Consider the following 24,572-nt stretch of genomic DNA (forward strand, 5'->3'; position numbering starts at 1 on the left):
AAGCCCAAAGAAACATAGGTCCCATGGTTTCCCTTATTTGCAATAACTAGTATATGTCTGAGTCAAGCAGAAAAGGTCAGATAAGTTGATGTTAGGGGAATGAACCCCAAGATAAGTATTCACATTTTTTTGTTTTTTTCCTTTCATGCAACTGTTTCTAACATATTTATAAGATGATTTCTATGTTGCTTTGTATGTCCCTCCCCTATGGTATAACCCCTGCTTTCACTGTATTTGATGTTGGTATAATTTGTGGAGGGGAAGGGCAAAAACAAAATCATTTAACTAGGGATACAGGTGGACCCATTGCAACAATGAGATGTACAAGTTGTTATGTCGAAAAACGAACTTTACAACTTTGGTGTGTGGGGGGGGAGGAAGGAATGGGAAGGGATGGGAAGGGGAAACAAAGAAGGAGGCAACAATACTTGATAAGAAATGTACTGGTTATCTTGCCCATGTAATTGTAACCCCTCTGTACGGTATTCTCACAATAAAAAATAAAATTAAAAAAAAAGAATTTCTACAAGTTGCAGATAGTGATGTCTGTATTATGAATAAAACAACCAAGGATCAGAAAATTTAAATATATATATATACATATATATATGTAAGAATAAACCCTGCTCATATAGCTATTCAGTATTGGTAGTATTATCTCAATTCTCCCAAAGTGTATCTGCATAGTCAGTGCAATCCCTTTGCAAATTCTAAGTTTTGTGAGACTGACAAACATTATAAGATTCATAGGAAAATGAAGAAGAGCTCAGAAGAATCATAATGCTCACAGAAGAACAAAGTGGAATGATTTATACCATCAGATTGAAGACTTACTATAAAGCTAAAGCAATCAGGACCTTGTAGATCTGACACACGGGCCATGGGAATGGACCAATCAAAGAACAGAACTTAGAAAAATATCTGCACAAAATTGAAGGGCAGAGGCAGGTGATAACAGAAAACAAGGAAGTTTATTCAACAGTGCTGAAGGAAATAAAAAGGATAAATACTTTCCAAAAATGGATGGTAGCTGAGTGCTACTCAGGAAGTAATTTTGACAATCATGGTGCAGGGGAAAAATAATCTACCACAGTTGGTCTCTAACTAATGAGCAAAAATATAAAATCCAACAAAAAGTGATACTGGAGGTGTGACTCAAGAAGTAGAGCTTTCAAGCTATGCACAAGAAAGTTGAAAGAGAGCACAAGAGAGAGTTCATGCCCTGGTATACACACACATACACACACATACACACACACATACACACACACACACACACACACACAGCATAATATTTGGGAAAACCATCATTTTTGAGTCTTTCACTCCCATTTCCTGCATGGGGAACAGGAAATGTTCCTCTTTTTCTATTTCTCTTTACTTTTAACCTGTTATCCTGAAAATAAATCTAAAATTAAATGTTTGCTAAAACATTTTAAATGACTGAAAAGCTGTAATTAACACAATGCACAAAATTAATCTGACCTGAATCACTTATCTATAAAAGCCATAACTACAAAGTCTCAAGAAGAAAAAGCAAAAGAACATTTTCCCAAACCTATCCTGGACTAACCGGAATTCTTAAGAATTAACACAAGAATTGTCAAGACAAATTAAGCCTCCTTTATAAGACAGAAATTCATAATATCTAAGAAGTATGACTAGCACAAGAAAATTTAAGAACACATACACAAAAAGCATATATTGACAGAATGCATTTGCAATAAATGAGACTTCAAAAAAGGTTAACTGTGCCTCGAATATATCTCCTGTGAACTCAAGAGATACATGGCTTGTTAGCTTATGCAAAATCTAGATTATTTTGAGACATAAAATGTAATAATAAAAATAAATTTATCATTTAGCAAGATATAATTATTTGTTCTAGGGCTTTTAATAAGTTTATAAAACATAGTTACTTTATGCATTCATCTCTGTCTATTAATACATTCTCAACATCTACAGGCTTTAAGTCACTTTTCACTCAGACATTCTGTAAATTACTTTTAAGTAAGTAAACAATATATCTAGAAAACAGTTTCACGATTTTTTTATTAAGAGGCTTTAAATATTTATGTCATTGAATCACTAATTTCTTTCCTGGGGAATTGTCATAAGAAAATAATTTGCAATGTGCATAGAGGCTTAAAAGCAATTGTATTAATTGTAGCATATTTGTAACAACAACATCAGAAACCTAAAAGTTTCATAAAGGAATAAGTATTTTATAATTGGGGATGTACTCATACAAGGAAAGGGTTGGTATCCATTTGTAGTACAGGGTTTAGTTATGATAATATGATCTATGTATGTTTTAAAACATAAAATAAGCCATTGGAAGTCATCACACCAGAATATTAAAAGTATGTGTCATGTGATTCTATTCAATATTTTTACTTTAGTTCTTCAACTTCCATGTGTTATCAGAGTAAGCAAACATTTAAGGTATCATTTTTATATACAACACAGAAGCTCAACCCTGGGAATTGCTCCATGTGTTTTTTTTTTCTCTGAATGGCCTTTTGCTTTCCTAAATCATAAATGCAAAGGAACTCACACATTCTAATTTCAATTAACAAAAAGATGGATGTGCTTTCTTTAAAGTTTATGAGACTGGAATCCTTAGATGTCATGCTGAATGGCAAATTAGGCTTCCATTTCCTCCATCTGAATAATGCTTTGAACTGTCTTGAAGAGTTCTAAATTACTTGGAAACAGACTCAACATGAAAGAACCTTTCACAACTATAATGGCTGAAAATTGTTCAGAAATAAATACAAATTACAATGCCTGATTACAGCCTGTGGAAAATCTAAAAAGGTAATAGGGGAACCCAGAGCCCAGTGGAGAATCATTTTAATTAGTAGGAATGCATTTCAATCAAATAATGAATTGAAGACTTTTTCTTTGAAGTTTACAATTACATGATTAAAAAATCTAAAAGAAATATTTTTTCTTATTCCAATAATTTTATTTACAAATCTCTCTCCCACAGCCTCTCTAATTTTCCTTGTGTTTGAATTTTACTTAAATTGTAAGCAATGTAAAAATATTTATTAGTTGATTTCATGACCATAAAAGTATATAGTCCTTAATTAATTCAGGCATGTCAGTTTTCAAGAAAAATAATTTGTTGCTAATAGACTTGAATTACATGAGCTATTTTAAACTCAAAAATATACCCATACCCTCAGATAAGAACATTCTGTTTAAATTATCATCTTAAACAGATGCTTGTATTTCATATAAATTACTTTCTGAGAAATTTAATAGAAAATTGCAGAACTAAACATACGATTTTTTTTCATTTCTAAATGGAAAAAATACAGGGCTATCGTGCTATGTGAGTAATAAGGTTAGATGTGTGAGGAAATAGGGAAGTTAGATGCCAGTATTATTTAGACCACAGGATGTTCAAAACCATCCATATAGCTTACGCTATGTGTAATTCCAGCTTTCTGAGGTGGAATTATTTTAGCTGGTGGTGGTATTGGGTTTGAATTCAAGGTTTTATGCTTGCTAAGCAAGTGCTCTACCACACGAGCCACATCCCCAGCCCTTCTGGCTTCAGCTCTTTCTTAGATAGGATCTAGGCCGGCCTCAACTACAATCTTCCTTCCAGCTGTGCCTGCCATGTACATGGAATTACAGCTATATACATCACCGGCTTGTGAGATAGAATGCTCTTGCATTGCAAACATTCTAGAGATGCTACATTGGGAGATGCTGTCATACATTGGACGATAGTTGGCATATATGTTGTATATTTATGTTATAGAAAGAGGAAAAATATGATTGGCAAAGCCCCACCTATTAGTATGTCTCCCTTTTTCCCAGTAATGATAGAAAGGGAGAGAAGAAAACACTCGTCTATCTAAAGATCTGTGTTCTAACACATATCTCAAGTTGCCCATGTCAGGTTTCCTTAGATGTCGTACAGAGATTTCAAATTTAAAATACATAAGAATGGAGTTGGTTTCTTTTGTAATGGTCTTTTATATTTTCTATACTGTTTAATTCATTCTTCCTTAACCCAGAGGCGTAAGGTAGTCCCCCGGATTCACTGACCACCCTCCTTGTACAATGGAGTCACTGCATCCAAATAACTCTTCCACTCACCAGTCTTTTCCATTGTCATTGCCATTCTCTTGCCTTAGACTTCCAGGTCTCATTTCTTCAGCTGGACACAGGTACCAGCAGGGTCATTTGTCAGCCCTGAGTGGTAGAAGTCTGGCTGCCTCCTACACTGATATCCTAGCACAGGTCTGATCCTGGCTTACCCATCTCCCCGTCTCCCCACCAAGTGGGGTCTGTTTCTGCCCCATCTGCATCTTCATCTACTATTAATGATGGTCATTCTCAGTCACCCATATTTCTTCCTTGGATGCATCCTTTTTAGAAGTTAATCCTATTTGCTCTTTGTCACGTTATCCCCTGCTATTGACACAGAGCACTTCCCTGCTGTTAGGGTAGTATTGAGCTGCAATGCTGAGACATAGGTACTCCCAATCTTTTCTTTATTAGTATATAGCCATTGTACAAAGGGGTGTCACTGGGTATGTCATACAAGCACTTAGTGCACATTGATTATCCAATCCCAGTGTTTTTTTTGGTACCATCACAACCACTTATTTCTAGAGATGGCAGTTCCAACAAAAACAATGACCAATTAAAGTGACAGTCTAGCCACTAGCCATAATGACAATAGGTGATCCTGATAAACTTCACTAACTTGAAGGACTGAGAAAGAGTCATTTGTCAGAAGATCCGCTTTAGTTTGTTTAGAATAAGAGATACAACCTTGATGTCTTCCTGCATAAAGGATCACACAAACCAAATATTATCTGTAGATTACAAGTAGAGGCTTCATTTTGATTTGCTTAAATTATAGGATAGCCTGATTTATGCAAAATAAAATAAGTGTAATTTTTAACTGGTTCCCTCCTCATTTAATAATAGATGAGAATTCTTAGTCCCAACCTATTTGAAAATACATTCATATATATTTATGTTTTAATGTAAGCAAACAACATTAAAACACAAGGTGACCTAATACATAGCACCATAATATTGACTAAGGTCAGAAGAATGATGTGTTTCCATATGCAAATTGTTTAAGATGGATATGCCCATCTCATGAATAAGTAAACAGGACAATATTAGACGCAAATAACCAATTTCTCTTTGCCTTCAATATTCAAGTTCTCAGTGAACCAAGACAGTATCAAATGCTACAACTTTTATGTCAATGTTGGGATATGTCAGTGGCCTGGTGCTTGTTATTAACATAAAAAGGTTTTATTCTTCTTGAGGTTAATTGGGAAAAGTGTGAAACAAAACTCATTTATTTTTGAAGTTCAAACAAATAAACATCAGTTTTCAGAATGGCATAAAACTTGTTCATGTTTTTCCCAAGCAGCTGCATTCTGCTTCTAAGTTTGTAAACTGGGAAACAAGAGAAAAGATCACATCAAAAGATGCTTCCTATTCACAAACTGATTCGCCAAATGGTAGGTAACTCCTTGGACAACTACTTATATATAATAAAAATGAAATGAAATGGGAAAAATAATGCCATGGTATGTGTGGATAAACTCTACGAGTAACAAATATATTTTAATTAAACAGTTGCATTTCTCACCAAAGAGGCCATGGTGAAGCCAATGACTTCAATGTATCCATCATCATGTCTCTGAGGTTCAAAATCATGGTGATCTCCCGGGTTTCCCCAGGGCATTGTGCCCGCACAATATCTGCAAGACAAGGTCCAAACCAAGACAGTCCATTCATACAGTTATCATCAGGGATAAATGGACAGCTTAATAGAAACATACACATGTCCAAAAACTCACCTATTTATCCATAAGTATGTATAGGTTCTATGTGAGCATGTATTATTGTAAAAATAAATTTAAGGAAATCAATGAATTTCTAGTTGGACTGCAAGATTTTTTATATATAAAAAAGCTTTATATCCTTGGTGTAAATCTTCCCATAGGAAAAAAACGGACTTGTTTCTAACATATCAACCTGAGGTTCCTATCAACATAAATCATAATCTCAGAGCAAAGCTGTTCCCTCGTGCTCAATTTCCCCCCAGCTCATTCTATCTCCACATTTCTCACCACTGTAGGATTCACATTTATCTACTTTCTATGACGTTATTAATTATCTGTTGATGGAATTTATGCCTGAAGGAAGAATTATACATGCAGGTACAAAAGAGATAAAAATAGAAATCATGATTATCATTATATAGATAGTTAAGACAAACATGCCAACAAAAATTTTTAGGTAACCAAAGTAGAGAGGAATGAAGAGAACAAAAAAAATGCATGAAATGAAATTTGCAAGATGTGGTGGTGAATACTAATGAGAGAACGGAGAGGCCAAAGCATTACAAAGTGAGATCTTTTAGAGGGAGGGGAAGGGAGAAGAGGGACGTGAAAAGAGGGAAGGAGGGAAGGAGGGAGAGAGGGAGGGAGGGAGGGAGGGAGGGAAGGAGGGAAGGAAGGAGAGAGGGAGGAGGAAGGCAGGCAGGCAGAAAGGAAGGAAGGAAGGAAGGAAGGAAGCAAGGGAAAGATGGAGGGAGGGAGGAAAATAAAGAAAATTGGAAAAGTAGCAGAAGAAAACACAAAATCATCAGAAGATGAAAAAGGGAAGAAAGAGAAGGGGAAGAGAAAGAGTAAAACTAATAGTAACAGCTAAGCCACTCATTTCTGAGAATCTGGACTTTCTAGTGAATCTAAGCCAAAGCCACCTCTGGAATAAGATTGCAACTGACTATACTCAGCACTGCCAGGAACAATCAAGACACTAGGCTATGTTTTCCTAGACATAAATTTACACAGAACTCTCATTTTAATTCAATTCAGTCTGAGTAGAGCTTATTTGTGGGTTTCATATCTGAATCATTTAGTGGGCAAGTAACAGAGGGGTATACATTTATCCCCTCCCAAATCTTGGCTTGGGATCCTGGAATCTAATTTTATGCCATTGAGGTAATGTGCTCATTTTGAGACAAGTTGATTCTAAGTATTCCTTTCTCCTGGGGTATGAAATAATACCAAAAGATCTGACATCCTGGCTAGAAAATGCTTCTCTAATTAATTTTCCAAAGCAATCATCTAGCATTGACTGAGAACAGTCAATAATTCACATTTATTTTTCTTGGAGATGGTGGAGTGGAACTGGGGCAGTAACTGAGTATTAGATGGAAATCTTCCAAACAAGAGGGCTTGCTTGAATTTCTCAATGCTGGATGAGTAGAGCAGGAATGTTCTATCACACATAAAATCTCCTGCCACAGGGAACTGAGTAAACAAAACAACAGAGACCTGGAAGACCTTCATGAAGCCATTCAACAGGACTGATTTTGATTGGTTAAGGCTGAAATGTTTCTGTTATGGAAACGGATGTCCTCTAAGCAGAGTTCTCCCCAAACCATGAAAACAATATTAACAGAGCTTACCTGGGTATATTTAAAAATACTATACACTGGAACTTCAGTTCCTGAATCTTTGGGGTGAGATCTGTCCCATCGCACTGCAACAATCAAACCAGAAAAAGCAAAAAAACCTTATCAAACATAGTTTACCATCCCGTCTCCTTTTCCCTATCTTTGCTGAAGTGAATGGATTTTACCATGATTGAAAATGTATGCTGCTTATAGTGCTACTAGAGGTTATACCCGGAGTGCCATATATGTTTTAAAATTATAAAACAAACCAAGCATTTGACCAACTATATTCCCTGTTCTCACAATCAAAGGAAAGATGTTACTGTGAACCTTGGATTATGATTAGCTGTGTAGGCACAAGACATCTAAACCCTTAAAAAGAATAAGGAGAACAAAGCTTTGAGGGAAGGGAGTGTCATTGGGCACCACAATAATTTGATTCAATGAAGTCACGCAAGTAATACTTTCTTGGTTTTTGGAGATCATTTTTGTTCTGAAAATGTTAAACAAAATGTTTGGAACCATTTTCAAGAAGTATGAATCTGCAAGATTTGGAGGAAAAAAAGAAATCTACTATAAATTAGTATCATCTTTAATATATCATCTTATCTTTGCCAAAGGGTGAAGTCTGGGCTGTAGCTCTAATTAGTAGTCAGATCTAATCAGACCTGTCATTCAGATGAAAAATACGCACTTGAATACGAGACCAAGAAAACACAAAATACTAACAAGTGCTTTGCGGTTCCAAATTTCAGCTCTTACCCACTTGACTTGAACTTCAGATTAAGCTTCTCTGTTGGAGTTTGAACATGACCTTGATCTCCAGAGCCCCATACCCTCAGTACATCTGAATACAAACCCTAATCCTTCAGTACCTTCAGTACCAGTGTCATCTTCAGATGCCAGATACCTTCAGAGATTAACCAAAGAGCAGTCTCCATTTCCCTTTCCCACTTCCCATTGGCACAAAATTTGAAAGAGGAAAATCTAGTCCAATGACAGACACCTCAAGGTAAGAAGTATGAAGCTTGCTTTTATTTAAAACTTTTTAAAACTTTCCTCATCCCTTTATTTCTGAATTTCTGCATTCTATTCTCTTTAGGAATAAGTAAAAAAATCATTCCAACACTCTGATCTGTAAGAACTTCATCAGGGGGAATCTTAATTTAAATGTAATGATTTAACAAGTGTTCAAGGGCATCTCTAAGTACCTTCTTTTCCTAGCTGGTTAATGCAGCCTAGTTTTCATAAGCATTCTCAAAAACTGTCTCCAGAAAACCTCACTATCCTAAATAAATGAAATAGCTTTTCTCAAATGCAATTCAGTTGAGAATTAAATTCTAGATTCTAATCAAAGGCATTTTTAGGGTAGCCTCAACTATTAAGCAAACATGAAGTCTCATGATTTATTTAAAGACTTATAGTGAATCTGTAGTTGACCACAGCAATGAAGGAAACATTTTAAATTCTCCAAGTTAAGGGTTTTAAGCAACTGAAAACTTTCAAAATGTAGAATATAACATATTAATAGAATGCAAAACAGAGTTGCTGTATTACAGAAAAATACTGTGACAAAAATTATTCTGTCTTTAGGACAGAATAATTGTTTCTGAGTTTTCTTTCTGAGTTTTCCTTCTGGGAAATATGTCAGTGATTCGGGGAGCTCATCACATCATATAAAGATATGGACCTTGAAATACAGAATACGCCACAAAGCTTTTAATGTAGTATCATATTGAACTGTACAATTCTTTTTTTTTTTTTTTTCGGTCGGGGGGCTTGAACTCTGGGCCTGGGCGCTGTCCCTCAGCTCTTCAGCTCAAGGCGAGCGCTCTACCACTTGAGCTACAGCTCCACTTCCGGTTTTCTGGTGGTTTATTGGAGATAGGAGTCTCACGGTCTCTCCTGCCCGGGCTGGCTTTGAACCGTGATCCTCAGATCTCAGCCTCCTGAGTAGCTAGGATTACAGGTGTGAGCCACCAGTGCCCGGCTGTACAATTCTTGAGAAGAGTAGTTTTCGATGTCTTCCCTTTCTTCCAGTACACACAATGGGAGATACTGACCTGCAAAATATGTTCTTGTTTACAGCTGAAATATTGATGACTCAAATAACAATGTGGGAAGCAAAGCAAATAGTATTATATGTGGACATTTAGAGTTGCTTTGCGTTCTCTTGGCCCAGTATTCAATATAAATATTTTACAACTGCAGCACATTTATACTGCATCTGAAATACTGACTTTACCTTACAGAAAATATAAGGATCTATTGTCTACACATATGCTTTGTTTGGGACTGGAAGCTTCCCCACAAATGGCTCATTCATTGAAGATTCTGTGCCTAGATAGTAGTACTACTGAAAGATGATTAGTTCATGATGATCAGTGAGTTCTCAGTAGACTAATCAGCAGATTGATGCAGTCATCAATGGATTAATTTTTACCTGAGTGTCTAGCTAAACAGGCTATGAGGATGTGGGGCCCACGCTGGAAGAAGAGGAGCATGGGTGCCCTAGACAGGAAGGGTATAACTTATTTACAAACCTTTTCTCATACCCTGTTTCCTGGCCACCATCAGATAAGAATCTTCACTGTCCCCTACTCTTTGACCACAATGCCGAGCTCCACCACAGACTCAGAAATGATGGAGTCAGAAATCACTAAACTAAAACCACTTGACACCATGAGCCACAGTGAATATTACTTTATTTTCACCTATCTCTCAGATATTCTGTCACAGGAATGAGAAGCCAAACTAACCCAATATCCAGTCACTCAGATAAACTTTCATCTTTTGCATTAGGAAAGCATATACCACTGTCACAGAAGAATCATCTTATGCCACAGCATGGTGGCCAACACGCGCTGCTTTTGGAGATATTCTTGTTGTACCTGCCTTACAGATATGGAAAACCAGCTCCTCCAAAAGAGCAAATGATTTCTCCAAAGTCGTATACCAAGGAAAGGTGGACTGAAGGCTCAATCCCAAATGTCCACACTTCATTTCTGAAAGTCTTCTACCCATTGCTAAAAATACGTGATTAGATCAATATTCTACCTGGAATATTACACGCCCATGCTGATCCTCTAATCTTTGCTAGTGATTTTCTGCCACGTAGGCCTCTCTGCAAGCTCTTCCCTACCCTTGGTAAATGTAATATGAGATGTGTAACATCAAAAGGCCTGCCAGATTTGAGCGACAGACTCTGTAGTGATTAGGAAGTATGCGAGGTTTAATTTCACTCTGGCTGACTTGATTGGAACTGACATTCAATATGGCCTCTGCCCAGCTCTCACTGGCTGGCTTGGCAGCCACTACTGATGTTCTTCCAATGGAAAAAAAAATATTAGCAGGAATGGTAACATTTATCTTGTGTTGGCTGGAGAGTTGGAAAATAAAGTGGCAAGTTTAATAGAATATCATTGTTACTTATATTTAATGACCAGAATTTTACCAAAAATGGAACTCTTTCCAGTTTCAGTGGGCCATGATATATCTTTATCTAGCTTTAAAAATACAATACTTCCATTTTTACCCAGCCACTAACAGATATTTGCTTTTCACTCCGTTATAAGAAAACAAGAAACAAAACATCCCAAACATAGGTGAAGGCTTATTCTAATCAATAAGAAAGGTCTTTGCCTCTGGTTTCATCAGCTGTAGGAGATTTCTGTTCAATATATGTTTTTCTGGTGGTTACAAAATTTATTTGTATCTTCTCAAGCTCCTCCATTCCTCATTAGCTTAATAGCATGTATTTTTTCTATTTTCCTATATGTATATACATATACATATATGTACATGCATATATATAGATATGTATGTTTCTACTCCTCCTGATCACATTTCCTCTATGTAGACCATGATAAAACCAAGCACAGTTACATTGCTATACCTTTTCTATTCATATTCTTCTTCTTCAGTCTTTTGATTGATTGATACAACTCTGTGTAACAAAGCAATCTTCATTTAACTTAAGAAACATTTTGTTCTCTTTAGTTAATTTCATGCTGTTTTAGAATGTATCAGCTACAGAAAGGTAAAAGTTATCTCTCTCTTGCCTCTAAGTAGAGTATATGCAAGATCTAAACAGAAGGAAAAAATAGCAGGAGAAATCCATTCAGGGATGGGGATCTTTAACCAAACTGGAGAGGAATCACCTCAGAACAATAAAAATCAGTGCACCGTGTTTAAAAATGGAACTCTGCACAAGTCCTGAAGATACTTGCTTACTCAGCACTGGGTTACACTTCAAAAGCAGCACAGTCATGGCTTTGAGGAAGGTCTTTGTGATCTCATCATGGTCTGAGTTACCATGTCTCCCCTGTGCCAGCACACATTGCATCATGGCTGAATAATGTCTACCCAGTGGTTCTGCAGTGATCTGTGTGCCTTTTTCTAGGGGTGAACTGTGAGTTACTGCTAGCCTTTCTATTTGTCTATATTCCCAGCAACTAAGACAGTGCCCCATACTTAGTAAGTATTCAAAAGGTTGGCTTGATGAATTCCATCCACCAGGTGATCTGTAAACTGTGTAGTCCTGTAGGTTAAGGGGTGTTTGGAAAGAAAATTGTGTGATATCTAAATTGCAAATGAAATCAACTGATACAGTCAATACTTACAACAACTTTAACATGTTTGGATAGATCTCTAGAACTTCTCTGCAGGAAATCAGAAAAGGCCGCCTATATCACAGGGAAATAAAGAAAACAGCAAATCTTAATTACAGTTTTACTAAACCTTCGCTTCTACATTATATGTATTGTATGTATTACATGTCATACCAAGCGAAAATATAAAATAGCAGATCAATGGCTAACGAATCAAAGCCTTTCTCTTTGTTTTCAAACTAAAACCTGTAATAAGATTTCAGGTTACAGGATGGTGGGAAAGCAGATAGCCCAAGGGATCTGTCTGAAGATCTATCCATAACCTGCAGCTGAGAACTCCCACTTGACCCTGATTGTCTTGACTCCCTCTATCTAATAGCATTCATTTAAACTGTGTCCTCTTTATGAATCGTCTACATGTTCTTTTCTCCATCTCTTCTCACCCCCAGGGATGTTGCTACAATGGAAAGGAAACTCCAACAACTCTAATACATGCTTTCTTTAAAAACAATCCCCATGTTCTACAAAACTGCATTTCAGCCTCAGTGTATAAATGCCATGGCAGAAGCTACTTTTTATTATAAGATAGATAGATAGAAATTTTTTTCTCTCTGCTTTCCTCATTCCTTCCATTACATTTGATGCTTCTTTTTTTTTCATATCATTACTTGTGTCATCCTGAACAACATGGAGCATCAGGGAATCTAAAATTCAAAGATGGAAACCTGGCAGTGGTTATGCCTGCAATCCTAGCTACTCAGAAGGCTGAGAGCTGAGGATCTCAGTTCAAAACCAACCTGGGTAGGAAAGTCTGTGAGATTCTTATCTCTAATTAACTACTGAAAAACCCCAAATGGAGCTTGGCGCAAGTGGTAGAGCACCAGATTTGAGTTTATTACACACACACATATTTTTAAAAAAATTGAAGAGGATGAATAGCAATACAGTACCCTTTGTAACAACAAATTTGAAAAACACAGCCTTACTAATATTCTTTAATGAAAACATCAAATAATAACTATGTAGGTGAAGTATGTGTTATTACTTTTCATTTAACTAGAATCTTTAGTACTTAGTCATACTGAGTAATTAGTATGAAGTGATATGGAATAATGAGGAAACAAACATATGCTTACCCCTGCATAGAACATTTTATTTCGAAAGCGACTATTGAATTTCTCTGGATTTGCTTCTGCAAAAGAGGAGAGATAGACTTGTAAAGACCTCATTAAATGACCATATTACCCCATCCTCACTCCCAGCCTCCACCCTGAAAATCCACCAGATCTGATCATTTGGTGATGCCCTTTCTCTCAGTTCTAGGCCAGTTGCTATCGTGGTACAGTAGCACAGGTATGGTTGTCCAATGATAACTCCAAATTGGCAGCATTGGAGCTAACTGGGAGCTTGCTAAAGGTGCGAATCGTTAGGTTCTACTTTAATCTAGAGAAGCAGAGTGCCTGGCTGCAGAGACTAGAAATGAGAGCTTGTCACCCTCTCCAGGTAACTCTCAAGAACACACAAGGTTTGAGATGCTCTGGACTCTATTAAATTGAGGCTTGGCACATATTTGGGGCAAAGATGACAGGGAAAGAAGGGAGAAAGCGGAGGACATTGCTATTTTCACTTACTTTGGGGGTAGGGGTGAATGGATGATAACAGGGTTTAATCTCAGGGCCTTGGACTTTCTAAGCCACTTGAGTTATTCCTTCCATTCTTTCTGCTTTTTTTTGTTGTTGTTGTTTTGGGTTTGTTTGTTTGTTTGCTTTTCAGGTACGATGGCTCATTTTTTTGCCCACGGCTGGCTTTGGGCCACAGTCATCCTGAAGATGCATCCTACATCACTGGGATTACAGATGTGAAATGGCATATCTGGATCTTAGCTGATATTGGGACTTGGTATATTTTGCCCAGTATGGCCTCAAACCATAAATCTCCCAATCTTTGCCTCCAAAACAGCTAATATTGAAGGTATAAGCCGTACAGCCCAGCCTATTTTTTACTGACTTCTATAGGTATGGCTTCCATAAACTACATGTGCAGCCTGCAGCTATAATTAAATACAAGGAATTTGAATCAAAATTAATAAGGAACTTGTTCTCACAATTTGCAAAAAAAAATAATAACTCTGCATTGCCATCTGTTCTCTTGCTGGTGGCAGGCCTTGGAAAATCATTTGTTGTAGTGAACACACACACACACACACACACACACACGCACGCACGCACGCACACACAGATGGCTTGCCGAATTGATACAGATTCTTACAGCAAATGTTCTGGCTAAAGAATGATTTCATTGTAGCAAAGATCCTAACTGGGAAACTCCATTGGGAGTTTGTTCCTATATAGCATAGAAGTTGGAGACTCAAAACAGATACAATAAGCCAGGTGCCATTTGTAATCCTAGCTATTCGGGAGGCTGAGATCTGAGATTACAGTTCAAAGCCAGCCCACGCTGGACAGTTCATGAGACTTTTATCTCAATTGGCTGCCAAAAAGCTGGAAGTTGGAGCTGTGGCTCAAATGATAGACCACAAGCCTTGAACAAAAATCTCAGGGGCAGAATCCAGACCCTGAGTCCAAGTCCCAAGAGTGGCATAAGAGAAAAGAAAAAGGTAATGCTTTTGTAGATTGGTTCTTAACCTTTATCTACCTAAATCAATGTCCAGTTCCTGTATTTCAAAACTTTCCTAGGCACTGTGTGACTTAGCCAAGAACTCCAGGAACAAAACAAAAAGTTAATTTATAGAGAAAAGCAAGCAAGAAGAAGATAAAAATGGTCTTTATTGCTTTCTGCCCCTTATTTCCATTTTTGCCCAGAGCTGACTGGCTTTCTCCCTTAGGTCTTCTTAGGATTCATGAGGCTGCTGAGTGACATGTGGGTTTTGACTCTTTTTCAATCAGATCGGGCTGGCTTCCTTCCATTTTCATTTTCAGTTGCATTAACTTTCTTGCTTTATAAAATCAGGGGTAAAATGAGAACCTTTTTTGCCATATAATTTATCATAAGTACATAAGACCTAATGTAAAAAAAATGGTCAGATCCAGCTAGCAGGTTATGAGAAATGGAAAATACTAGCCACAATTCTGGCATAGAAATTTTTCAGGGCATTGATGTCTATGGCTATTAAATGAATCAGATGGTAATGATTAACATTTATATGTTTATAATTTATGGCTTGGAAAATATTCACTTCTCTATGGGGCTTTCTGTGGTCCTAGAAAAAAATCCTTTTTTTTAAAAAAAAAAAGAAACGAGTTTTTTGTTCTTCTCAAAAGAAACCATTTCCTGTAAGACCCCCAAATTCAGAATAAAATTAAGTTTTGGGGTAGTTTTGCTTACACATTTGTTGAAAACTGTCACCTCTGATTTAATTTAGCCAGGTAAAAGTCATTGATATAAGTCAAGATGAAGATAGTTAACAGAGGTCTCAGAGAGTCATAGAAAGCAAAGGGTAAGAGAAATCATACGTATGTTTTGGCCTCAAGGATAAGAAACCTATACCTCATAGTCACAGATGGAGCCTGCCTTGGCAATAGAGTCCTTTTCCAATTCGTGTATCTGACCTACTGCAAGAAACCATCACATTCAGAAGGACAAAAAAATGTGAACTAGAGCTAAAAGAAGCGAGATGTCCTACTTAGTCCTAGAGCTGGGCCATTTCCTCCAGAGGTTAGGCAACCAGAAAGCAAGAGCTAAATGGCCAGCAAACAGCAATATTCAGTCCTTCTCCATATGCCATTCAGAGGAAGTGATTAGCTTACTGCCTGTGTCCATGAATATGTACTAGAGTCCCTGTTCCCAGCCATGAGCTAAAAAGACTTCACCGTGGCTACATCCATAATTTGCTTATTGTTCCAATTCCTAGATCACCCATCTCCAACTCCACAAGAAGAGAGTATGACACAGTGAGATCCAAACACTTCCCATGTTTGTCCCTGCCTTATTCCACCTTCCATCTGACCACACACCAACATTTATTAGTCTCCTCTTCGTACCAAGACAAATCGTTCATTACAAAATTGACAACTTCAAACAACATCAATTTATCTTTTTACAGTTCTCTAGGTCAAAATTCTGGAATGGGGTCTCCCGGCACTCTGCTTAATTAGGGTGTTACAAGGCCCAAATCAAGTTGGCCCACTGTGGGGCCCATATTGAGAGGTTCTGGGAATGATTCACTTCCAAGCTTGCTTGGGTCACTGGCAGGATCCAACCCTTTGAGGATGCTGGGTTGAAGTTCTCTTTCCCTAGGCGAGGGTTCATTCTCACCTCTGTAGGCAATCCGCATTCCTTGGCTTGCTCCCTTCCATTGTCAAACCAACAAGAGCATCCCAAATATCACACTCTGTATCTACCTTTCCCTCTGCCCTCCACTTCTCTTGTTCGGGGCTCAAGTTATGGCACTGGGCCCATGGATATAACCCAAGATTCTCTTCTTATCTTCAAGCCAGCTGATAGATTCGTTTCAATTAAGTCCTTTTTCCATGCACAGCAATGTAACCACAGGCATAACAACAGATAGCAATTGCCATGGAGGCCACAATTCTACCTTCCATCGTCGACTCTCTGAGCCCCAGGCAAAGAGAATAATTAATGAGCTCCCTCCAATGTCCTGGAAGGTCTCTTCTTAATATAGCATTATTACCCCCCCCCCCCGCAATTCTCATCTGAATCCAATTAGCTCAAACATCCCAAATCTTATTATCTAAATCTCCTAAATGGTTTGTCTCTGTATGTAATCTGTTTCTAATGACAATGGAGGGAGCTCTGTGTAAGATCCAGGCAATTGATTAAATATATGGTCAACCCTTATACACCATAGATATCCACATGATATGTGCTATCTGAACCAGGATCCTAAAACCTTGCTTTCCTCTGTGACCATCTTGCTTATTTACCTTTAAGTCCCTTCACACATTTATTTCAGCCCAGCTGTCAACCTCTAGGTCTTGGCAGAGGCCAGCAAAAACACATTGGCTTATTTTAAAAGATTTCCTGTCTAATTAAGTTTACTCCTCGACCCCCTCAGGGCCCCTGCAGACAGTTTTCTTTGAGCCAGTCATATATCCTTCCTAACAAGGGTGTCATCAAAAAGGCAGGAAAAGCAAGACATCTAAGCCGCTGTTCCTATGTTCGGCACACAGATAACTAAGTCACACAGCAATTGTATTCCAAGTATCTATCATTGCTGAAACTTCTGGACATCCAAAACATACACAGCTGATGGTCAATATGTTAATATGTCCAAAGAGACGTCCACTGAGGAAAAGAAAAACTATGAATGCTCAGGACACCAGAGAGTTTGGATAGTTTGGGATGCGTGAATCATTTTTTTTTTCTCATCATATCATCAAATTTCTGGGAAAGACATGCTGGCTCCCAACAATTTCCTTCCAATTAAGCACATTAGCTTTTACCTTGTTTGGGCAATCTCATTTGCCTTGAAGGAGACATATATTCAGCAAATTAAGGATAGTCGAATGGTCAGCAGATCACACAATGATTTAAGCACAATTGATGATGACAAAGATGTGCCCAAGAATTCATGCTTTTAATTTTTCAATTTAATTTACTTTATTTATTTTGACCACATTGGGCCAAAAATACATGTAACAGATCCATGTAATAAATAAGTATGTTACTATAAGTTCAATGACTACTGATATTGCAAAAGGCTTCAAAGAGCTGTTCATATGCTTCATTCCCAATAAGGCTGGCATACCAACACCCCATCCCTTTATCCCTCTAAAAAAGACTATGAATGCATAAACCTGAGGACTACTAGTGAACTACTGTAGTGTCATATTTTCTGGCCCAACTTCAGGTTCCTCAAGACCCCAAACAGCACAAGTTCATGAAAGTGTGCTCATACATGCACTGGCTTATGTACTCTGATATTATAGTATGTCGTTAACTGACATACCATTATGATCATCTGAAAATCAGAGTTCTTATATTGTAAACACATAAAGCCTATTGGCCAACATTTATAGGGAACAAACAGCCTGTGTGAAGTCACATGTATAGATAAATGGAATCACAAGCCATGCTCATGTGGAACCATCTCCAAGTTCTGTTGTTCATCACTCCGTATGGAAATTCAGTATTGTAGGTGTTTTTTATAACCCAGTAAGTAGATGGAACGCAGATAACTAAGCTATATTCTTCATTGTCAAACTCAAAAAACTAAATGACATCAGAATGTGGATTATGTAGTTCAAAATCAGTATGTCTGGTTACTTGTATTTCTGAAAACATACCATGTAAAATTAATAATGGCATAAACAAACTCTTATAATCTCAAGTTTTATTAAACAAACACAAGATTACTGAGGCTTCTTTCCTTTAACTGTTTTTAAACTGTTCTGTCATTGTACTGCTTTAAACATGCATCCAAACTGGCTAAAATGCGGTTGCGCATTCACATTCTCCCTTACTTCAACACCTCTTATCTGGGATTTCCAGATGAGATAACAAAAGGGAACAGCAGCTCACACCGAAAGGCAGAATGGTAAGACTGACCTAGAACCCAGCTGTATAGGCCATGTGATAAAATATAATTCCAAATTTCCCAAACTGGGTTCTTTCTCACAGGATCTATATGGACTTTTTTTTCCCCCCAATGCTGTAGGTTGACAAGGAAAACCCTTAAGTCAAAACTCAGATTGGAGTCATTGCACTAGCAGCTGTTAAAAATATGTAAGTATGCACACATAAATTCAGTGTGAATTTCTTTATCACTCTCCTCTTTGACTCTAGTTTCAGCATCTTGCCTGAAATGCAAGTCAAATCCAGTTTGCCTGAGGCATTTACTGAGACATTTGTAAATATGAAGTGTGAAGTATGACACCACGCTTATCAAAACTCAGTATGCAACATGAACACCCTGCAACCCATACATCTTCCATACTCACTCTACTGAGTACTTGTTCCATTTTAAGAGTTTAGTTATCAGAAGGGAATGACTCTATCATCTGTGTCCCCAGTAACAGAGTCACCTTCAATTTACATTGTAAATGTTTAAAACATTTTCCCTTCTTTTCAAGCTCATCTCTTATGAAAACAAACATTTTGCTGGTATTACCATCTTTATTTTTTCTAAAACCATACCAAATTCTTTCAGTGTGTATTAACTGCTCATCCCCAGGAGAAGCTCCCTGTTCCTGTGTATACTTTTCTGTCCAGTTGGAAATGTTTTCAACAACTTCTTATGTACCTTCCCACTCCACTTTCATCTCCAAGTTTCATTACCTTTTGTACTTACTAGACCTTTCCCCTACACTCTTTCTTGGCCATTAGTCCTGCTAAATGCCTATATTAACTACTGCCTGCATTACTAAACTTGTTCCTACATAGTATTTTATCCTGTCATTTTCCTTTGATCATGGATTATTTCTACAATTAAACATTCTGTTATTGTTAACAAAAACAAAAAACAGGAACTGAGCCAGCCACTGGGCTGTGAACTGGAAATATAAACATAAATAAGTGGTAGCCTTTTTCCCTCGTGGAATGGAGCATGGAGAGGGGCTCAATTTCTGATCATGAAAAGCAAAGCATCTTTTTACATGGGCTGTGAGCTCTCTGTGTATATCTATATCTATGTTAGATATATGGAAGAACAATCATATATGTAGCACGGGAAGGTACAGTGAAAGGAGAAATGGAAGTCCAGATAGAAAGATAGCTTTAGACACAGAACCACAGCTGGTGTGTCTCCAGGGCAAACTGTACACAGGGGTCAGTGCCTAGACAAGAAACATGCAGAGGACAGCAAGGAGGAAACTTAGCAACCCTGATAATACCTTTTGAAGGAAATTTGTGGGTTTCCTATGATATGAATCATGAAACACCATGACCGTTTGAGATGTGCTGAACTGCATGTCTCTGTATATTCAGTGGAAATGGTAAATCCTAAATCAGATTTAAGTACTGCCTTCTCTAGTCATAATTGCATTTGTTTGACCTTGTAGCACAAAGTTCAACAAATTCAATGAGGCAGTAAAATGTAAGCATCCCATCTCAGACCAAAAGTGTGTTTAAGATCCATGTCCAAAAAGTGACCATCTCATTCAGAGAGAACCCTAACTTTGTCACTAAGAGACGTAATCATGGTTAACATGGTTAAGTACTAATTTATCAGAATATTTTCAATGTGATCCCTCAAGCAGTGTGATAATGCCGTAATGATGAAAATACTGGGTAATACTCCAAAGTGACCATTTAAATGACCAAGCTCATTAAATCTCCAGATTTTGGCTCTAAGCCATTGCAGTTTCTGATACAAAAGTCACAAGAGTTCAACTGAGAATGGTTTGGCCATTTTGTGAAGATGAGATATATCTGTTTCCACCCCCAGAGAAGGATATTTTCTTTCTAATCCAATATAGAAACCCAAATTGTCAAATGTTTGCCTTCTTTATGTATAACATCAAACAAAATGTGAAGAGATTTCCTTACTTCCTTGTAAGGAAAAAGTCTAATGCTCAAAGCATCTGCACAGTAATGAAACGAATAAAAATGTTTCAAAATAAATGCCAATTTTAATGATCTCTTCTAAGAGAAATACAGCATAGGTATTCTACTAAAAATTAGGTTTTCTATGGGTTCTTTTCACCTCTGTACCAAAAAGACATTTTTGTGGTTAGAGTTTTTTTCCACTCCAATTTCATAAGACTTATATTTCTTATCCATTACACATACATGGGCTGGCCTAATTCCAAACTTAACAGACTGCATTTTCTTTACTAGTCCCTAAGAGGCTGGGCTAGCCAAGACCATTATTTCCCAATGGCTCTCATGAGACTTGAGTTACTCCCCAGATACTTGATAGCAAATTCTACAATGTTTTATCAGAAAACTAAAAGTATAAGTGACTGAGTCTGAGAAGATTTGGTTGGAAAATAGCCAATCATTGCCCCCAAATGACTCAACTAAAAGGACTCATCTCCATCCCTATTGCAAATGTTACTTTATGTGTCATGTTTTTTTTTTCTCTTTTACAGATTAGCTAAAGGTTTCTTGAACAATAAGATTTAAAAAAATGGGGAAAAGTTAAGGCCACAGCAGTCAGAAAAATACATCGAAAAATACCTTGAGTAATCATATCTTTTGCACATAAACAATTATTGTACTTAAGTTGGTTATAACCTAGGGTTACAAACACAACTTAGTTGTAAGGTGCTTTTTGCCACCTGTGTCACACCTCATAAATACTGAATCAAGTCATTCCCATCAACAAAATTCTCCCTGATGAGTTCTTTGCAGCTACTTTTTCCTCAAAGTCTCTGTCTGACATGTAGGGGAAGTGTTCACAATTCCACCTCAGACCACATGACAATGCACTAGGCCTCAATGATAAACCATTCAGAGATGAATGATGCCATCCTTCAATCAGTTGTTTTATAATCATCTACATATAAACATGAATGCACACCTTTAATGTTTACTTATTCCAGTCTAAATTAAATAGGGCATACGTTAAGATAGTAGATAGTCCTCAAGATAATTCTTTGCTACCTTTGTGTCTGGCCCTGTTTTTCCTCATGCTGACATGTAGCAATTTAATCATAGGATAGGAAATGAACCATTAGGATAACTTTCTGAATAATTAAGCTAAATATCAGAGCCATTTGAACAAAGTCACTGTGTACTATTTACTAATTTAGGTCTCTTCTCATGCCAGAATCCTATTTTAGGAAATTCATGTACTAGTATCATTTTACAAGTATTGTTAAGACACACGCAGATCTTACTATTTAAGAAATCTAAATTCAGAGTCTTTTAAAGAACATGAGGGGGAACATGGATAAAAACTGAAGTCTCACATTTACTTCCAAAATGAGCGCTTAATAATCTAGAAAGAACAACAGGCTAAAAATATTGGGTCCAACAGGAGTCCTTCTAATCATCTAATTCCTAAGGGGTGCGGGAGAGTGGCTTTCTATATTGGGATCCAGGCAATTCTTTCATTATCTTTTCTCTCTGTGATTTCCCAGCTCATCAGGCTTCTTTCCTCAGTGCTTCTGTTTGGTACAGAATATGATCTCTATAGAGATTTAACCCATGACCCTCTCCAAAGACAGGATGAGTGCCTGTGGGTACTTAACCTTTGCCCCTTCCTGACATGCTGTTATCTGCCCTTTAAAATCTGCCCTTTGATCTGTAACTGAAACCCAGGGAACACGACCCATTAAAAGCAGAGGACGGAAGAGATTCTGCTACTTAATTGGGACTATCCTTAAGTTCTTCCTCACTTTTCACAGCAGCATAAATATGTGCTTTGGGATCATGAATACTGTACATGAGTAACCTTTTTTCGCCATCTTGTGTCATCCGTTGGACTGCACAGGCATTGAATGGCATAAGAAAACTTAGGTGACATGCAATTTGCATGTCACTATTTCATCTTACTTTTTTTTTTCAAAACTTGTCTTGACTCCAACTCTTTTAGTACCAGAAATAAGCACTCAATCTCATTCATATCTCTTTCTCACCCAGTTAATCCAATCACTATCACTACCACATTCTGCTCTTTCTACCCAAACTACCTATTGTTACCCCATTGTTACTTTTGTTTCTTGTTTATTGGTTTGTTTTTGCTATCATATTTCAATGGCTTGAGTTAGGCATATCCTAATTATTAAAAGAGTCTCCTTATCATAGCAGATCACTCACAGAAAATTTCTTGTCAAACTTAAAGATTAACAATTGCTACTGTAGACCTATCCTTTTGCTATCTTTAAAACACAAAACAACCAAGATCCCATTTGTAGCAAGTTGCAGTAAACAGCTGTCTAGTCTAGCTTCCAAGGTCATCATGAAGGTAAACGGAGCAACACCAAAGCACGCTGCAAACACTTAAAGGAAGGCAAGCAGAAGGAAACATGCAAAACACCTGCTGGACACTTCCTCCCTGGGAGACGGGAAGGGGACGCAGTCCTCACCTCTGGACTCATGGAACTCCAGTGTGACGTGAGCATCAAATCCAAGGCTGAAGTAATTATTGAAAACATTCAAAGGAAGCTGCAATGATAAACAAAGGTAGAGAAGAAGTTGAACACAGCCACTCAGGATGTATGAAACCCAATGCCAGACACCCATCTCTGGGGCTGCCTTGGGGAGAGATCAATCATAAAGAAGGTGGTTTTGTGGAAAACACAAGGTCTCTTGAATGAATCCATTAGTGAAGATTCAGATCAAGTAATTATCTCAAGAATTACAAGGAAAACTGGATGCTGGCAGTGCATATCTGTAATCCCAGATACTAGGGTGCTGAGATCTGAAGATCAAGGTTCAAAGCCAGTCAGGACAGAAAAGTCTGTGAGACTATTATTCCAAGAAATCAATACAAAGCTGCAAGTGGAGGTATGGCTCAAGCAGTAGAGCACCAAGTTTGAGCAAAAAAGCCAAGAAAGAGCAGAGTACAAGGCCCTGAGTCCAAGCCCTAGTTCTGTCTCTGTCTCTCTGTCTCTCTCTCTCTCTCTTTCTCACACAGAAACACAAACACACACACACACACCATACAAATTACAAGTAGTAAAGAAAATAAGAGCTACAAATATAAAATCAGTAAATAACTATTCTTGTGTGTGTTGTTGTTGTTATGATAGAAGCTTTTAGCTGAGGAATACACATATATAATACAAAGAATGACTTATTAAGGAATGTAGAAAATAAGTCCAATCTCAAGGATCTTGTCTAGTTTCCCTAATCAGCTGCAATAATTTATATTTAGCATAGGAATATTATTTTATAGAAAGTTTTCTTTGAACAAAAATCAGAAAAAAACGCAAGCTGGGCACTGGTGGCTCATGCCCATAATCCTTGCTATTCAGGAGGCTGAGATTCAAGGATTGCAATTGCAAGCCAGCCCAATTAGGAAAGTCCACAAAAATCTATCTTCTAATAACAAACAAAAGGCTGGAAGTGGAGCTGTGGTTTAAGTGATAAGTGCCAGCCTTGAGCACAAAAGCTGAGTGTCAGTGCCCAGGCCCTGAGGTCAAACCCAGTATTGGTACAAAGAGAGAGAAAGAAACAGACAGAAAGAAGGATATATAGAGACAGAGAGAAAAAATAAAGCAGTGGAACCATTTGATTCAGTTACTGATTCTATAGAGAGAATGACTAACAGTACATACATATATATATATATATATATATATATATACACACACACACACACACACATACCGATATATAGATACACATATATAAATATAGTACATATATAGATATGAATTATATCTATATAATTTATATGTTCCATTTGATTGGTCAAATTCATCACTTCAGTATAACCATTCTATGCAAGACAACCACATAGATTCACAAACGAGCTTCCATTTCCCTTTCCCCAGTCCATCATGTCCCTGGTGCTCCTGTCAGAAGCTGGTGATGGTGACAGTTGTGTGACTGAAAAGCTAGTATTAAAATTGCGAAGCTGATGTGATGGTAAAGGTTCCATTCAATGTTAGGACAATGAGAGAAACGTAGAA

General features: G+C 37.4%; 1 protein-coding gene across 1 annotated transcript in view; it reads right to left on the reverse strand.

Moving 5' to 3' along the window:
* The window catches only part of Dgki (diacylglycerol kinase, iota), a 423,919-nt gene that overhangs the window by 154,511 nt on the left and 244,836 nt on the right, over nucleotides 1-24,572 (reverse strand). The window contains exons 16-20 of the mRNA XM_013021551.1: nucleotides 23,022-23,100; nucleotides 13,206-13,261; nucleotides 12,082-12,144; nucleotides 7,472-7,545; nucleotides 5,642-5,753 (exon numbers count right to left, since the gene is read on the reverse strand). Coding sequence (XP_012877005.1) covers nucleotides 5,642-5,753; nucleotides 7,472-7,545; nucleotides 12,082-12,144; nucleotides 13,206-13,261; nucleotides 23,022-23,100 — 384 coding nt within the window. The remainder of the gene's footprint in view (nucleotides 1-5,641; nucleotides 5,754-7,471; nucleotides 7,546-12,081; nucleotides 12,145-13,205; nucleotides 13,262-23,021; nucleotides 23,101-24,572) is intronic.

This window comes from Dipodomys ordii, unplaced genomic scaffold (genome assembly GCF_000151885.1).
Source record: "Dipodomys ordii isolate 6190 unplaced genomic scaffold, Dord_2.0 Scaffold56, whole genome shotgun sequence".
Lineage (NCBI taxonomy): Eukaryota > Metazoa > Chordata > Mammalia > Rodentia > Heteromyidae > Dipodomys > Dipodomys ordii.